The sequence below is a fragment of the Equus przewalskii genome, chromosome 1, assembly GCF_037783145.1.
Source record: "Equus przewalskii isolate Varuska chromosome 1, EquPr2, whole genome shotgun sequence".
Lineage (NCBI taxonomy): Eukaryota > Metazoa > Chordata > Mammalia > Perissodactyla > Equidae > Equus > Equus przewalskii.
In genome coordinates, this window is record NC_091831.1 from 49,732,032 (window position 1) to 49,749,275 (window position 17,244).

At 36.1% G+C, this 17,244-nt stretch overlaps 1 protein-coding gene across 50 annotated transcripts in view; it reads right to left on the reverse strand.

Annotated features, from left to right (window-relative positions):
* Positions 1-17,244, reverse strand: part of ANK3 (ankyrin 3) — a 628,477-nt gene that overhangs the window by 61,744 nt on the left and 549,489 nt on the right. For 29 of the 50 annotated variants that reach the window (XM_070562893.1, XM_070562763.1, XM_070562721.1 and 26 more), the window contains 2 exons: positions 12,166-12,390; positions 9,234-9,388 (listed from right to left, as the gene is read on the reverse strand). In XM_070562893.1, coding sequence (XP_070418994.1) covers positions 9,234-9,388; positions 12,166-12,390 — 380 coding nt within the window. Of the gene's footprint in view, positions 1-9,233; positions 9,389-11,528; positions 11,628-12,165; positions 12,391-17,244 lie in introns of all 50 variants that reach the window. The other 21 variants (XM_070562793.1, XM_070562575.1, XM_070562709.1 and 18 more) reach the window with 1 other exon arrangement.

A 17,244-nucleotide genomic window follows, 5' to 3' on the forward strand; every position in this document is an offset into this window, starting at 1 on the left:
TTTGTAAAAGGTGGGACAGGATTGTCTGTAACTGAGATTTTGCACAGAGCAATTAAGGATTATAAAATGCTTTGCAAATACAGTGGTTATGGAGGTCATAATACGATGAAGCATAAATAACAGGGTTGAAATCATGTTCCCACTAAATGAGTTACTCTAAAGCTTTCAAATGATCCTCCTGATTAGTCTTGCCTCTTTTATGTGCACATGATTAAATGTCTCGATAACTTGGTCAAATAGGGCCAGGACGCTCTTTCCTATATCAAATTTGTTTTCTGAAGGCTGTTTGTGACCTGGTCAGTTTTGAGTGTGAACATCTATAAAAGGAATACAACCTCAAGGTTTCACAAAGGACCATTTCTATATCTAAGATTCAACTTCCGGCCAGGTGAATATTATACTCAGCTTGCTTCTCCAAGAATGGAGTATCTGATATTGAGGGGTGGGAAAAAATGGAGTCTTAGGATGTTAGAATTCAAAAGGGCAAGCCAGCTAGTATGAGTCTGTGGAAAGTCACTGGAAATAGGTGTTTGGGTTCAAATCCAGCTCTCCAACCAGTGACCTTGGACTTTGGACAAGTTCCTGAACTCTGAGCCACCCTACATTCCTCATCTGTAAGATCAGGATAAGAAAAGTTTCCTCTGGGCTAGATGTGACAAACAAATGATAGAAAACCACCAGCACAGTTGTATTCATGTAACAACTTAGGTTACATATTCTTTCCAAGGTCGCACAGTTTGGGAGTAGAGGAGAGTCAGAGAGCCAGTGTGTGGCAGATCTAAAGTTAGATTTTTTTTTTGCGCTTGAGGAAGATTAGCGCTGAGCTAACATCTGTGCCAGTCTTCCTCCACTTTACATATGGGTTGCTGCCACAGCATGGCTGATGAGTACTGTAGGTCTGTGCCCGGGATCTGAACCCACAAACCCGGGCTGCTGAAGCAGAGTGTGCCGAACTTAACCACTATGCCACGGGGCCGGCCCCAGGTTGGATATTTTTAAACATCACACTATCTCTGTTGTGTATCTCTACAGTGTATAAATCTGAATTGATATCATTTCGATTTCATTGTTTTTTAAAACAAAAGTTCACCAATTACAGAAAACTAATTATCAGATAAATTGGAGGAAACAAAGGGAATAAATAAAAGGAAATAAAAAATGAAGGAAATAAATCTATAATATTCAACTCTGTAGAATATGTGGGACAATAGAGCACTTGTAATGTATTCACTGAAATATTTCAGGAAATTATAGACATTCATCTCTTTGGAATTAAAGTTCAACTCCATCTGAATATGCAACTTTTTTAACAAGCCCACTCAAGATGTCATAGGAAAAAACCCCTCAAATAACATAACTTGACCCATCTTCCTCAATATAAACATAATAGGAACCTTTTCAATTTTTTTCCCACTTTTATTTTGAAATAATTATATTCATGAGAAGTTGAAAAGACACAGAGAGGTCCAGGCACCTCTAAAATTTTAGTAATTTAACTTTCTTCTTCAGTTCTGGTATCTGCTTTATGTCTGTCTGGATTAGCATTATTTTACATCTTTACTCAAGGTGGGACTTTGTTATTGACATCTGCACAATGGATTGAGTGCTAATGCTGCAGAGTGTCTGGAAACAATGATATTCCTTTGTTTTTCCCCACCAGGTTTAGCAATCCGTATAATTTCTGACAATCAGATATCTTAAAGTTATTTTTAGAAAACTAATTTGTAATGATTACTGCCCTTTCTCTGCCTCTCCCGGCTTCCCTATTTGGTTGTGGCATCTCTTGAAAAAGTTGCTTTCTCTCTTGGGCATGGGTCCCTGAATTACTGAGGAAATGTATCACCAAAAGTGGGGGCATTTGCCTGGATACAAATCATTCATTTCTGCATTTATTCAACAAATTATGATGAGGTGACAACACTGTGCCAAGAGCTGTTATGTACACTGGGCATAATGGCTGTCAGCAAGTCTGAGCCAGGCCCCGCCTCACCGACTTTACAGTCCATCAAGGAAGAAGCAAAGGTTAAAGTTGCTTGTTATGAAAGAAGACAAGCCAAGCATTGTGGACATGTTTCCCAGGTGACTCTAACTCAGTCTGGGGTTTAGGGCAGGCTTCCTGGAAGAAGAGAGTGAGGGAGGGGATGTTTGGCCATCTTGGAATAATCATTCTAAGGTTCTCCATGATTGCCGAAGGATCTGCTTCTCCATGTTTTTTCCAGAAAAATCTTCCTCCACATTTGCTTACTTTTCCTCTTGTGCAAATAAAAAGGCATGGCTTTCAGGCAATTAGCTGCATTATGTCACTTTCTTCAATCCTTTGTTTAAACCATTACCCCAGGCAAAAAACAACTAATACGGTCCTATCTTCAAAATCAGGATCATACATAATGCCTTAAAGCTAAACACCATAAATCAGTGACCCAGAATGTGCAGCAGATATGGAAGTGCTCTGAGCTACGACGGGCCTAGGCCTGCTGTGTCTGGCACACTGGCCTCTACTCACGTTGATCCCAAAGGCAATGGAGACTTCCACCCAATCTCTCAGGCCTGCTTCACTGTCCCCAGAGGGCTAAGAGTCCCACTCTGACACGTGGGGCAGGGTGACTGATGTCATTATTTTGACTAATATTTCATAAAGACATGTAATTGCTGGCAAATCCATATACACAGACATATATAAAACTTGGCATTATTAACTAATGCTTATTTCCTTTGGTCCTGTTTTCATTTCCCGACTAGTAGGTGTGGGGGAACTGTTCTGGTACAGTCTCCTTTCCTTTTGCATTGGGGTGGGCATCGTTCAACTGACTGAAAATGACAGTTTTATGGTAATGGACTGAAAGCAAGTTAGTATTTTGTCACAGTTTAACCGTTTTTGGTATGCTTTTTTTTTTTTTTTTTTGGCATCCCAACCACATTCCTGATTTGTTAAGTTCAATTTTTCTTTTTCCTCCAAAATTTTTCAAAATTGTTAATAGATTTCTCCAACAGATGGTGCTGTGTACAACCTAAAGCTCCATATTTCACTTGTCAGTGCTCAACTGCTGCTACAGTCTAACTTGACACTTTAAGACTATTTGTCTCATGGCTGATAAATTACAAACAAGTCAGTTCAATTGAAATGAACCAGAGTAGCAATTTTTAACTGAGAAGTCTGTTTCTAAAATATTGTTGATATAGTTAGATAATAAATTATGGAAACTTTATTTTCTGTTACATAGCATTATAAATATCACTTTTCCTTTCTTGCTTCAGTTTATAATAAAACAGTATAATTATTTAATTTAACATATATCATCTTAAAGTCTCATTTGCTCTCATCTGAAAGTTAAGCAATGACAACAAGGGAGAGAATATTTTCCTAGCATTATAACACTGTTTGGAGAACTTCAGCAACATTTTCTTCTAATACAGTGATTGAGATTTAAAAATAATAGCATAATCCATATATCCTCAAAGCAATCATGTGATACTTCTTTTAAAACCTAATAGATATGTAAAACAAAGTCTACACACTGTCGAGAGCAGCATTATCTAAGTATGATGTAAGCCACATCTGTAATTTTAAATTTTCTTACAGCCACACAAAAATAAAAGGAACAGGTGAAATTAATTTTAACGATGTTTTATTTAGCCGAGTTTATCCAAAATATTATCATTTCAAGATGTAACCAATGTAAAAATGATTACTGAGACATATATTGGGGGTACTGAGTCTTCATATATCTGGTGTATTTTATGTTTGCAGCACTTCTCAACTCGCACTGCCCCATTTCAAGTGCTCTGTAGCCACATGTAGCTAGTGGCTACTGTATCGGACACTGCAGGACTAGAGCCTTTCTCAAGCTCTTCAATTTTTAAGTCAAGACTTCTAAGGAGGAGGGATTCTTCTACTAGTAAATACTCCCAGGTCCGGCATAACCGCAAAATACAAAACACCCCTCGGGGTCTGACTTTGGAGGCACAATTTTTAAACATGTTTAATTGAACTTTGTGTGTTCAATTAAAGAAAGGTTTTAATTAAACTTACAAGTGGATTCAATTTGATGCACTTTAAAGGTGATGTTTTTGGGAGGAACAGGAAGATTATTTTCTGTTTTGCTGTATCTTTTTCTCTGCTGAGAAAACATGAATTGACAAGTGCTAGAAAAAGATCTACGTCTGCCGCCAAACAGAAAAGTTGCTCCTGCCACCTGACACCTTAGTGGTAACAGCAGGTTCTTCACACCCAGGCCAACTGTCCTCTCTGTCACTTTAGACTCTTACTCCCATAGATCTTTGCTAACACACCTGCTTCATTAGCATAACCACTGATACTTTTGTCTCTGGGCTTGCCAGTGACAGAAATAACTCTTAACTCCACCTTATTTTACAACAACAATTTTTCCCAAATACACACCACCTCCTTTTGAGTCATATAAGAAGTAAGAAGGTACCTTGATTAGCTACAAAAAATTTAAATCGCAGCTGACATTTATGTAACATTTTTATTCCACACAGCACTTTCACTCCTTCATTTGAGTATATACAGAGGCAAAAAAGTATTGTAGAAAAACACCTAGATTTGGAGTCAGAAGTCCATATTTGGGAAGTCTAGATCTATTTACTATTTCCTGATTGGGTGGTGGTGATGGAGTGAGTGTCACCATCATCAACGGTGACCAGGGCTTCCACTAGCCCTGGTGGTGTTTTTGTGTGATTTGGAAAAGGGGTCCACTTGGGGTGGACACGGCCCTGCTGATATATGGCTTCACAACTAAACAGTAGCTTTGAGAAAATTAGATAAGAGTGCCCCTTGTCCTCAGGCCAGTGTCAGAGCAGATGGCTTGGCAAGCAGAAGAGGCAAGATTTCAGCCGCTACTTGCTCTCCTACACTAGTATACATGGCAGCCATGACTATGACTAGCACTGATTGAGTGCTTCTCACGTGTCAGACACCGTGCTAAGATCTTTACATATTAGCTCATCTGTTCCCCATTAGTTCCCTATAAGGTGTCCTCACTTTACAGATTTAACCTCAAGTTCACAAAGATTGAGTACTTGGTTAGGGTCACACAGCTAGTAAATGGTGGGGCCAGGATGGGAATTCCAGTCCATGTGACGTCCATAGATCATGATCCCAGCCACCACATTACACTGGGCAAGTCACCCTCCTCCTTGAACTTGTCTTTCCCTGGAGTTATTCTAAGCACTAAATTTGATTAGGCACATGGAAAGGCTTTGCAAGTTTTAAAATACTATATTTTCTATACTATATAGAATCATAATCTAATCTTTACAATTGTGTTGTTTAGTAAAAATCAGTGATCAAAATATCGGCTAAGATGATTTTTAAATACTTGAGTTTTAAGATTTTCAGAGAAGAAGATGCAACAGGTCTGGTTATAAAAGTAGCATATAATTACTATAAAGTAGCACATAGAATTCATTTATGGAAAAGAAGGTTAAAAAGGAGGCATTTATAATAAGATAGGTATTATCAAAATTCACTTGCCATAGATGACAGATAAGGCTGAACTGTCATGAAGTGGGGAAATTAACAGGTTAAATAGCAGTAGAATGATTTCTCTTTTTCTTTAAGGAAGTCTTGAGTGATCTGTCACTAGTTTATTTTATGTATTATTTTTATCTTGTTAATTAACAACTATCCAGGAACAAAAAAAGGCGGATGGGAACCAAGTGGGGAGTGTAGAACATAACACGAAACCTGCTAACCTGTGCTTATATTTCGTTTCGCACGAGAGCTTTGACTAGTTGGACCTTGAAGAGAAAGAAGGGTTGGTTTTTTAGAGATGGAGTGATATTTTTTTTAGCTTGTCTGTTTTTGGAGGGGGGATATTCCAATGAGAATGAAGTGTCTTTGGGAACAGGAGCAGGGTGGTGGTAAGTGGGGCTTGATCTTGGTGTGAAATCTGATTAATTGAGCTTCAGTTAAAAAAAAGTATGTACAGTGGTTCCTTCATTATTGTTATTTTAAAATTTAACACATGAAGAAAACCATGGTGCCTTGAAAATTCAGTTATTATTTTTGCTGCAGTGGCCTTCGGTGCTTGAGTCTTTAAATCTGGAAGTTTTTATGTTTCTTTTTAATTGTCGAAAATGGAACCAAAGTTTATCTGGTCTTTAAAAATGTAGCAAAGAAACTCTATCTACTATTTCCAAGGTAACACACAGAATCCAGGACCAAGGGCTATATCACTGTTTCTTTAAAAGATCTGACAGATGCCCTTAGTATGGCAGTGTTTGGGGCATCATTTATCTAACCAAAGATATGACTAATTCCTATTTGAAAATTGCTTTGTTAAAAAGAAAGTGAAGACATGTCAGCATGAAATCATGGAAGTCCATTCCATAAATAAACCTTAAAAAATCTTTTTAAAATTATACTTCTGCCTCATAGGACATACTATATACTCAAAAACGAAGGAGAATATATTATTAGAGTAGTCAGTGTTTTTGCTAGAACTGCAGTGTCTACTGAGGTAGCCACTGGCTACATGTGACTATTTGAAATCAATTAAAATTAAGCAAAATTAAAAATTACCTTCCTCAGTTGCATTCTTCACATTCCAAGTACTCAAGAGTCACATGTGACTAGTGATTACTGTTGGACAGCACAGCTATAGACTACTCCCGCCACAGCAGAAAGTTTTATTGGACAGCACGGTCTCAGAATATTCAATATTTGTCCTAGATGATTGTTACTTTCTCAGAACTTTCCTCAAAGTAAATGATCCTCTTTAATGTTTCTCTCCTGGAGGTTAACAGTAATAAAGTTTGGGGTAGAGGAAATAGACTACTGAGCACTTTGCTCCAAATAGCTACATATTATAGTGAGGTTCCTCCTTCTGCCCGCTCACCAGGATTGGGTGAGCCCTCAGTCAGCACTGAGCCTCACTGGTGATTCACAGGTGACTCAAACGCATACCTGCCCTCAGGAGCTTACAGTATCAAAGTAGCTATACCTTAAAAAAAAAAGAAAATCCTTCTGTTGTAGAGGCTGCATTTTAAAAAGTAGCAATCTATGTTTGCATTTAAGAAATACTGGATGGGGTCAGCCCCGTGGCCAAGTGGTTGGAGTTCTGCATGCTCTACTTCAGTGGCCAGGGTTCATGGGTTCAGATCCTGGGTGCAGACCTGCTCCACTCATCAGCCATGTTGTGGAGGCATCCCACATACAAAGCAGAGGAGGATTGGCACGGACGTTAGCTCAGGGCTAATCTTCCTCAAGCAAAAATAAGAGGAAGATTGGCAACAGATGTTAGTTCGGGGTGAATCTTCATCTCAAAAAAATAAAAAAGAAATACTGGATACATGAAAATATTTTTATACTTTATTTTCCCTAAAACAAAAAAAACTATCCCTTATAGAAAACCCATTTCTCTTATTCTGTCCATTTTTTAGCCTAAATCATCTGTATTCTTTTACTATTTTCAAAATGCAAATTCAGTTCAGTCTCTTAGGATTTATTCTTTTTAAAACTTTCGATTGTGTTTTCTTGTAAATTTCCTTATAAGAGAATGATTATATTTCATGCTTTAAAATAAGTTAAGGTAATAAAAATTAGAACTCTTAATTACCACTGCATGTTCCTATCTGTCAGAAATCATTCGAAATTGTAGATGGTATGTGATATAAATATCAATATCAGGCATAAATATTTAATGTCTACTCATTAAATGTATAACATTTAAAATGACCAGTATTCTAGACCTTTAAATCTAGAGGTTTGTAGGAATTTTCCTCTTTAGATTTATTTTCTTCTCCACAGGACACCCATTTCTAAAATAAGTGGGATATAGTTCAAAGTCTTTGAAAATAAGTAGAACTAGATTTCAATCCCAGCGCTGCTACTTGGTTGGGGTAACCTTAGATAAATTACTTGACTTGTCTGAACTTCAGTTTCCTTATCCATAAGTGAGATTAAAACTACCTCCAGTGAAGTGCTATGCTTTCATTTAAAAGTTTCATATATACAGGCATTTATCAGTGCCTCATGAATGCCAGACACTCAGCCATTGTCAGCTTCCCCCTACTTTGCTCTAAAGACATCTTAAATTCTTGGTTGGCTGTGATTAACTATGTCCTATGCAAAACCTTTAGCATGACAATTTTTTTAATAGAATGAATATAGTAGTGACAATAGCCGATATTTATCAAGAGCTTACTATGTGACAAGGGCTGTATTTCATAAGTGCTTCATATAATTATTTCTTCTCAACAACAGCCCTATGAAGTAGGAAGGTAATCTCTATTTTACAGCAGTAACAGGCTCTCAGGGATCAAAGAATTTGCCCACAGTCATCCCTCAAAACCCTGGAGTCTGTCTAGCTCCTTTGTCCACACTTTGAAACCAGGAGGGACTATGCTGGATGCACTCCAAAAATCAGTGAATTAAATGCTAAGAGAGTGAACTTTATGGTATGTGAATTATATCTCCAAAAAAGCTGTTATTTAGAACAATTGCTAAATTTGTAGTGATTAGAAGTCAGTATAAAATAAAGACTGGCTTTATTTTGTCGTCAGCTTGGTCTCTAATTGATTTTCACTTTTTTTAAGGGAAAACTCTGCATCAAGTACCTATTCTCAAAACAAGTCTATTCCCGATACCTGCTAAGAAAAACTGCTTGATTCTAAGCATCAGACAGCCTAGGAAGGTGTGGTTGAGAAAGCGACGTGTCCAGCTATGCATCAGTCTCACCAGGTCAGAGAATAAGACGCTGAAGCATCACAGGCTCTAATAATTAGCCTGAAACTTATTTTTCTTAAAAACTGATTATAGCCCAAGAGAAAATATAAATTCCTGAAGAATAATAAAATAATCTGGGAGAAAACTGAGATAAAAGAAGGGGTCCAGAAATAATAATTCCAAAAATAAAATGTGAATGTATTTTCTTCAAATACTCTGCATGCTTTGCATACCTTCCACTATTATTCCACCCTCTCCTTACACATTTTTGACTTAGAAAACTTTCTTGGGTTTTGGAGAGATTGATATATTGATCAAAGACTGAAAGAATCACCAGAATATTTGTGCATTAGTATAGTGGGGGAAAAAGTTTGTTAGATTATGTGGAACTTCATGCCTTAGAGAAAGAAAACAGCAATAAAGGCTGAGGAACCTGATTCCCAGCTTAAAGTACAAACGTGTGAAACTGAAGTACTGCTTCCTTTAGTCATTCCTTTGAGTTCTGCCTGCAGACATTTACAAAACAAGCAGCTGTCATAATTACCTTCATCCATGCCATTAAGTAATTCAGTTAAATCTTCATTTTTGCTGTCAAATTGATGCTCCTTCCATGTTTCACCATTTTCACTTCGAAGAACAATGAGTTCTCTCTCTTTGCCTCTCATAGACCCAAAGTGAGGGATTTCCACTATGACAGGGCTGGAAAAAAAATCCACATTATTTAGGTATCAAATTAAATATATTTATAGTATTATATTTTTAAAAATGTTTCATTAACAGTATTCATTTGAAAATCAGAGGTGCCACTAAGGTTGGGAATGATTTCAAAGCTGCAGAATCATTTGCTAATTAAATAATATATTAGAAGCCTGAAAACATGCCATCATTCATTCATTCACAAACAATTCTTGAGGGCCTACCATATGTTAGGCATTGGATTTAATGGTGGGGGGGAAATATTCGGCACATATAAACAAGAATTTTGAATCAAAGAATTAAAAATTATTAAAATAGACCATAAGAAAGAAAGTTGGTCCATTTTTAAAAACACAATAGGTATATTATACAAAATGCTAATGAGTTAAAAGGACACAGTCATTTCCTTAAAAAAGAAATTCTATAAATTTCTTATTTTGAAAGATTACTGATTTTTCTCTTTCCCTTAGCAAGAAAACAATATAACAATCCACTACCTCCAGTAGTTTCCATGACTTTCATGGCCTGTATAGTTAAGACGGTTTCTCTGATTTTCAATTTATAAAATGGTAGTGGGCAGCTTAATTTCCTAGCTCTAGGATAACCTGCAGTGGAATATTTCAACTTTCTGAAAAAGCACTTGTTGATTTGAAATTGTCATATAATGATATACTAATTTTTGACAGTGTCCTTTTGCAAAAGAATGTAAAAGAACGGCTGCAAATTGAAGACAGCCAGTCAAGCCATGGGAATAATTTCGTTAAATTTTAAAAATAGGATAAATACTAAAAAAGATGAATGGAAGTAAGCAGACCACAATCACACACAGTTTACATAGTTGGATTGTGCAGCTTTATTTATGACATTTAAGTAGACAGTATCATTATTCTCCTACAGAGGTTGTATGTAACCTCACCTCTTAACCTATGTGTTTATGTACATGTGATAACAGAAGATAAAAGCTTAAATAGGTAGGATCATCATGACGGATAATAGGTGTAATGGTCAAATTAAAAAAACGTGAATATTTGATTTATTACAAAAGTATTCACTTAAAATGGGATGATAAATATAATCTTAGTTTTGGCAAAATAATTATCATTATTCAAATTAAGGATTTAAATATTTTTTATAATGTCTTTATTTTTTGACAGGTAGAAACAAAATCAACTATTCCTAATAGTGTTAATAAATTCAAGAGTTTTTAAGATATTTACCCTAGTTTTTAACCACATCTGATGATTAGATATTGCTTTCTTTATTTTTTTTTGAGAACTAGATACAATCTTTGCAGGTTAATGGATCAGATACTGTCTCTGTACATATTTAAGGAAAGTGGCTTGGTGTATGACATTCAGCGGTACTGGAGAGAAGGTATGGACAAGCTCTCTGACCAAGGTGGGAGCCAGGCATAACTGTTCATAACAGGTCTCTTCATGCAGACAGCCAAGGCAGACATACCGATCAACGGACAAGCAGCGACCAACAATACCAACACATTTCAGCTCCAACAAAGCAAAACAAAATAATTCAATAACTTCAGTAGAATATTCTACCTTCTGCCTATTTGGTTTTCTTTAAATATCTTGTATTCCCAACATTTTTCAAAATCAGTTTACTTACTGATGACTTCTCCTTCTCAAAGCCCATAAAGATTACTTAGTATAGATAAGTACTTTAAAAAAAATGTAACTCCACACACATACATATATATATATACACACATATATATATATATATACACACACATATATATCATTTATAGCAAATGTTGATTCAAAGCCTGCAAATTACCGTTTCTTACACTGGGTTAAAATTAGGCTGTCAGTCTGTCTTAAAAACTATCATATTCAGTTGAAACATTTCAAATTAAAGAAAGGTTTACAAAAGCACAAATTTATGAAAGCATAACGCTTGCAGTGAATTTCACATGCTTGAAAAGCACAAGATAGGTAGCGGTGCGACATTAAGTCAAGCCACTATGATTTTTTTTTCTTTCAGTGACACACATCAACTGAAAGCATTAAAAACTGAGAAAATTAAAATAAAATTAAGACAAGAATAAGACTATGGTGTGACAGAAAAAAATTGGAAATGGAAAAAGAATTGTAGACATTCTGTATCTTGTCTATAAAGATCCTACCCAATAAATTTTGTTCCTTGAGGCCCAAGCTGCAGGATTCGGCTAACCAAGCTCTCACCCTCATTTACAGGGGGAGGATTGGTAGGAAGATGCAGTTTACTGAATAACATCCATGCAGCAGGAAGAGAAACGAGAAGGGGAAATTGTGAATAAACTGTCAGTCACGACAGAGCCTGCCTGATTTGCACCCAAGTGCCACCTCGGAAAACGAATTAAGTTTATTTTTCCTGTTTGTAAAATACCATATCACAATGGATTGTTTCCCTAAAAATTATCTTTAAAAAGACGTGCACCCAAAGTAGCCATTTATTCAACGTGGTGATATAATTCCAGCATCTCTATTTTTTCCTAAGAATGGTGCCTTGACTTCCCCGGGGGCTGCTGGGTTCCGTGCACTCACTGAGCAGAGAACATGCTTCTTGGTTAGTAAAAGCTTTAACCAGCAAACTGAGTTAAGGAAGTATCAGCCTAGTAGCTTTCCACAGAGCTTTGTGACCCTTGACACTATATGAAAAGTTTACTTAATCAAAATGGTTCAACTCAGTCATTTTAATAGTTAACTACTTGAGTTAACAAGGGTAAAGAAAATCAAAGACGTGGTGTGAGGGCCAAAATTAAAACTGACAAAATGACTTACCCTAAAAATTGTGCCCCTGCAGGACCCATTTCTACCAGCCTACTGGCTAATCCCTCTCCTTCCACCATGGGGGGTGGGTTGGCCAGTTTATGCCTCTTTACCAAACGGCAGGTGATTCGGGTGGGGGCTGTACACTTGCGGGGAGGAATTATGATTCTCATCCCGTGGTGACGGCTTCCTCTCATGGAGCCGCCTCTCGCGTCGACCATAAAGCTGACCAGAAACCTGCAGGGAGAAGATCAAAGGCCACATCAAGGACAGAAATAAAGCATCTTCACAGGAGGTTTGGAAATGAAATGTTCAAGTTTAAACTGACAGACAATGTAGCTATCATTTCCTGTCTTTACAAATAAATTGGAAGCCAATACGGTGGAGTCACATCAAACATGCATTTAACTTGTGAACTGGGCAAAAAGTGAAACATGACAACTTATTCTTGGTGGAACATGGCCCCCTAACGGAAGCCAACCGCTTTGTCAGATGCTCAAGTTGAAGGAACAGTGGATGATTCAAAGTTGGAATAAAACTGGCTTTTACAGGACTATCATACATTTCAAACAAAAACAGAGCCACTGTTAGGTGGTTTCTCTTGGTGGTTTAAGCTATATTCAAGGGTCATTTTAACTATAAATGGTTTTAGCCAAAGGCTGACTATGGAATCTCTCTCCTCTGACAAGTAAGATGAAACTCCACAGTATGTCTTAAGATGTACAACTCATAAAAACAATGTATATTTAATCACACCAACACTCTAATTTTTACTATCATAAAGCAGAATATGAGAATAAAAGTAGAAGACTAGTTTCGCTAAGGCAGAGTTGAAGGAAGGGGTTTAATTTTTTCAGTATAAATTTGGCTTTAAAATAACCTACATTTGAATATCTGTACAGCAATACAAAAGTGATAACTTAGGACTTAGACTTTTCAGAAAATGTCTCAATTATATAATTCTGTCATTGGCCTTTATATTCAAACTAATGAGGAAAAAACATTTGTCTGCATGTAGATATGAAAATGTAAAGAAATTGTGTCATATCTGGGTAAATGCATATTGGAATTCTTGATTCTTATCATGTCCTCGTGGGAAAAGCCCTCCGCAAGTCCTCCCACCATCATCACAGTGTCGTTGTAAAGCACTCTGGTGAGCATGAACCAATGGGTCTGACAGATGGAAGAGTGCAAGTCAGACAGGGGAACAGAAACACGTATCTTCGCATTCTAATTTTCACATGTGAGAAAAGGGTTCTTACTGGAACAGCACCAAATGTTGATAATTAGAAAATTGTTTGAATACCTACAGTATTTTTGGGGGGAAATAATCCCATCCACCAAAACCCTCTACTATTTATTCATCTAAAAACAGTTCTAACATCCTATAAATAGACTTTAGGACTTTGCATGGAGGCCCAAGCTGGGGACCCTTTCCTAAAGGGTGATGCCTCTTGACCTCGGAAGAGTAACCTCTTCAACAAAGCAAATGGACCTGCCATCCCCACAAAGAGAGGCAAAAGCATGGGGATGACTTTTCAGCCAATCAGATTTTCAGAACCAACTCCAGTCATCAGTGGGGTGGAATCAACTTCACACCTTTTTGCTCATTTTGGATTTGGCCATTTTCCTCTGGATTAATTTGTTTTTGCTAATATTCTACCTACCTTGAGAGACTGGGACCACTATGATATTCAAAGTAAGAGGGGAAAAGACTGACCCCCTCAAAAACAAAAAGAAAACAGCAAAAAACACTCCTCATTGTCAGACAAAGATACTGGTTCACTTGTACAAGCGTCCGCATGAATCGTCTCCAGTGCTAAATGATTCAGAGCTCACTTCAGACTGCTCTGGGGAGCCTGCAGTTTCTCAGACATACACATGTTTAACAACTACTTTTACTCAGTAGCAAAGGCAACATGGCAATATTATAAAAGAAGCCTAAGACAAAATCTGATCATTTCCAGCGTTTAGTATTTAAAATCAACTCATGATTGGAAATAATAGTTACAGAATGGATTAAAAATGACTCCAGATAAACTCTGATTTTGAAAATTCAGTTGTATTAGTACAGATAAACACTGGAGTGTTTACACCGAGAGGGCAGTGTTTGCCCTGGCAACAAACAGCTGAGTCTCAATGATATAGACAGCAATGCAGATCAGGTCTGTCCTGTTCACCGCTGACCTGCAGGGCCGAGCACAGTTCCCGCACATAAGTAATGTTTACTGAACAAACTAACGAACAAAACTATGTTGCTAAGCGTGTTCAGAAACTGCCTAGGTCAGACTTGGTTACTAATCTTAAAATATGTATACATACATAGGAAAAAATATATGAATAAAACTTGTAGCTCAGCAGGTCAAAGTAGTGTAAGGAGGTTATCAATGTCAATAGAAAAATATTCCAGCTACAAAGAATATTAGAACCAAATGGGAAAAAATGACTTAGATGATTTTAATGACAATTGGAAGAAGCTCTTTCTCTGTGTTGTGCATTAACACCCAGTGCATAGCTGGTGCTCAATAATGATCATTTATTGTTCTAAGGTTTTCAACTTTACAGAGTCAACAGACTGAGGAAAGGTGTGAGTATATGTTAAGCAGGATATGGGTCCTAATAATCACTAACATTATGACACACAGTGATTTGTTTTCCAAACTCATTCCTTACATATTCTGTGCAAAATAAAATTTCATGCAACATAACTTATAGAAACAAATTAAAAGGTGATGTTTAACCATATTTGTATCTTACTAATATTTTAACTACAGCAGGAATTCTACAAATGATCCTAAAGCTAACACATGAATGTTTCTAGTTTAGCAACAGCGGGATGACAAATGCTGATACACTACAGACATTGACACAATCTAACTGTGGGGAAAATTCACATAAATTAAAAATACAAAAAAGGATGGTTCACATAAAGGACACAGTTATCACCTTGAATCATACTGAGGAAGTGGAGAAGAATAGCTGCAAAATAATTTAGAAAGCAAATGGGAAAAATTAATATAAGATAATTAGAAGCAAGCAACAGAAAATGTCAATGACAAGCAAAGGAAAAATAAAAACCATCAGAAAATGAAACCAAGGCATTTGGTATTTGTGGGACAACCTGGAAAAATATTTGCCTTAAATGGCTATGTAAGCGACTCCACAGATCTGGCATTAGTGAACTGTTTCCAAGTGTATACCAAGTCTGTATTTTCCTTTTCAAATAAACCCACGCTAGCTGCCATTACTTTTGCTTTCCTGCACACATCTATTGTCTTCAATAAGTTCAAGGGGAAGGAGAGATAATTTGCATGTTCAAATACTTCATTGTTTCCAGTGTATGGGGAAGTTCATTTCTGATTTGATTATCCTAGGCTCTCTCAACTTCTCAGTTTACTAAATTAAACCTTCGTACTTTTCTTTCCTATGTAGAGAGTACAAAGTGCTGGTTCTAGACCTTTCTAACATGGTGGCAATTCAAGCTTGAGTCAAAGAACTCTTCAACATGTCTGCCCACTGAGTGTATCAAGTATTTTATATTTTCCTTCTCAACTCTAATTTTTTTTTACTTTTGCAATTTTAGACCCGTATACTTCTAAAATAATTGTGTACATATTTTAAGCAGTTTAAAAAATTAATATTACTATAATTAAAAGTTTTTCTAATTGAATTAAATGCAATGTTAATGACTCAAAGACCACCATGTAGTTTATAGTTTATAAAGCAGTTTCAAGTAGTTATTTCCATTTGAATGACATTGCAGCGATTTATTTTTCAGAACTGTATTGTTACAAACCACAGTTCTTTAAAAATACTTGAAATAACCTGCAGGATTATTCTGAGTAGCAGACGCTTCATCTGTAAAATGGGGATAATGAGTAAAACCTCTCTCACGATGTCATTGTAAGGTTCAAATAAATATTAAGTAAGACAATACATGTAAAAGATTTAGCACAATGCCAGGTACATGAAAAGCACTAGGTAAATGTTAGCTATCACAATTTATTTTAATTAAAAGCAGCAGAAAATACTTCATGTACTACATAAGGTACTTTGCAAATGTTAATTATTGTTAATTTAATTCCAAATTAATCTGCCCTTGTCCTGGATCACAACTAATTTATGGCCTAAATGCCAATTTCAGAGTGAAAATACCTTGCAATTTTCATCATCTTAATGAATTATTTCTATTCCATTTGTAGGGATGTCTACTATTCCACTTTTAATTACCTACAGGTGAAGAATCCAATAGCTAAAAATACATGGATTAAATAAAGCAGGTCACCGTTTAGCCGCCTGCCTCAAATTGTGCCGACCAGTGGGGGCAGCAATGAGGAACCCGTTTGATGTGGTTTTGACCATAGCACTTCTGGTGCACATACATTGGTACCCTCACTTTTTAAAAGTGAATTTATTTTCTTTTTTAAGTTCCTTTCTTTTTTTTCTAATTGTAATCTAATACAAGTTAATCATAATTTTTTCCAGGAATGCAGAAGGTACCAAACTTGATCTGGAGGTTTCAAATTTATATTTTCTTTTTAAAGGGCAATCACACAAAACAAATCATTTGTCAAATCAAAGGCCTATATCATATGAGAAAAAAAATAACACCAGAGCTTACTGCTTATTTAAAAACTAAATAGTTAAATGAAAATTTTCTATCACTCAAAGCAAAGCACAAAAGCAGTCAAACAGTGAGGTAAATGAACAGAAATACCTACATATTTAATTGTTTTATTTGAAAGGAAAATCAGATACTCTGAAAAAAACTTCATTTGAATAAAGTAAAATTAAGAGAAATGATTAAATTTTTTTTTAATTGAAAAAGAAAATTAAAGACCTAAAAGTAGTACTAGAATAGTTAGGAAATTTTTATGGACCAATACTTTAATTTCCTTTCCAACACTGTGTTTTTATCAGTAAAAAGAGATACACAAGTTTGCTTAGAAAAAATATTTACTAATGATTTACAAACATATGTCACATATACTTACTAATGAAATCCTTTAGAAGATCAGTATTTTATACATATGAAGCTTGTCAACATGAATTTATTACTGCAAGTAATAAATGCAATGGTAATTTAATAGG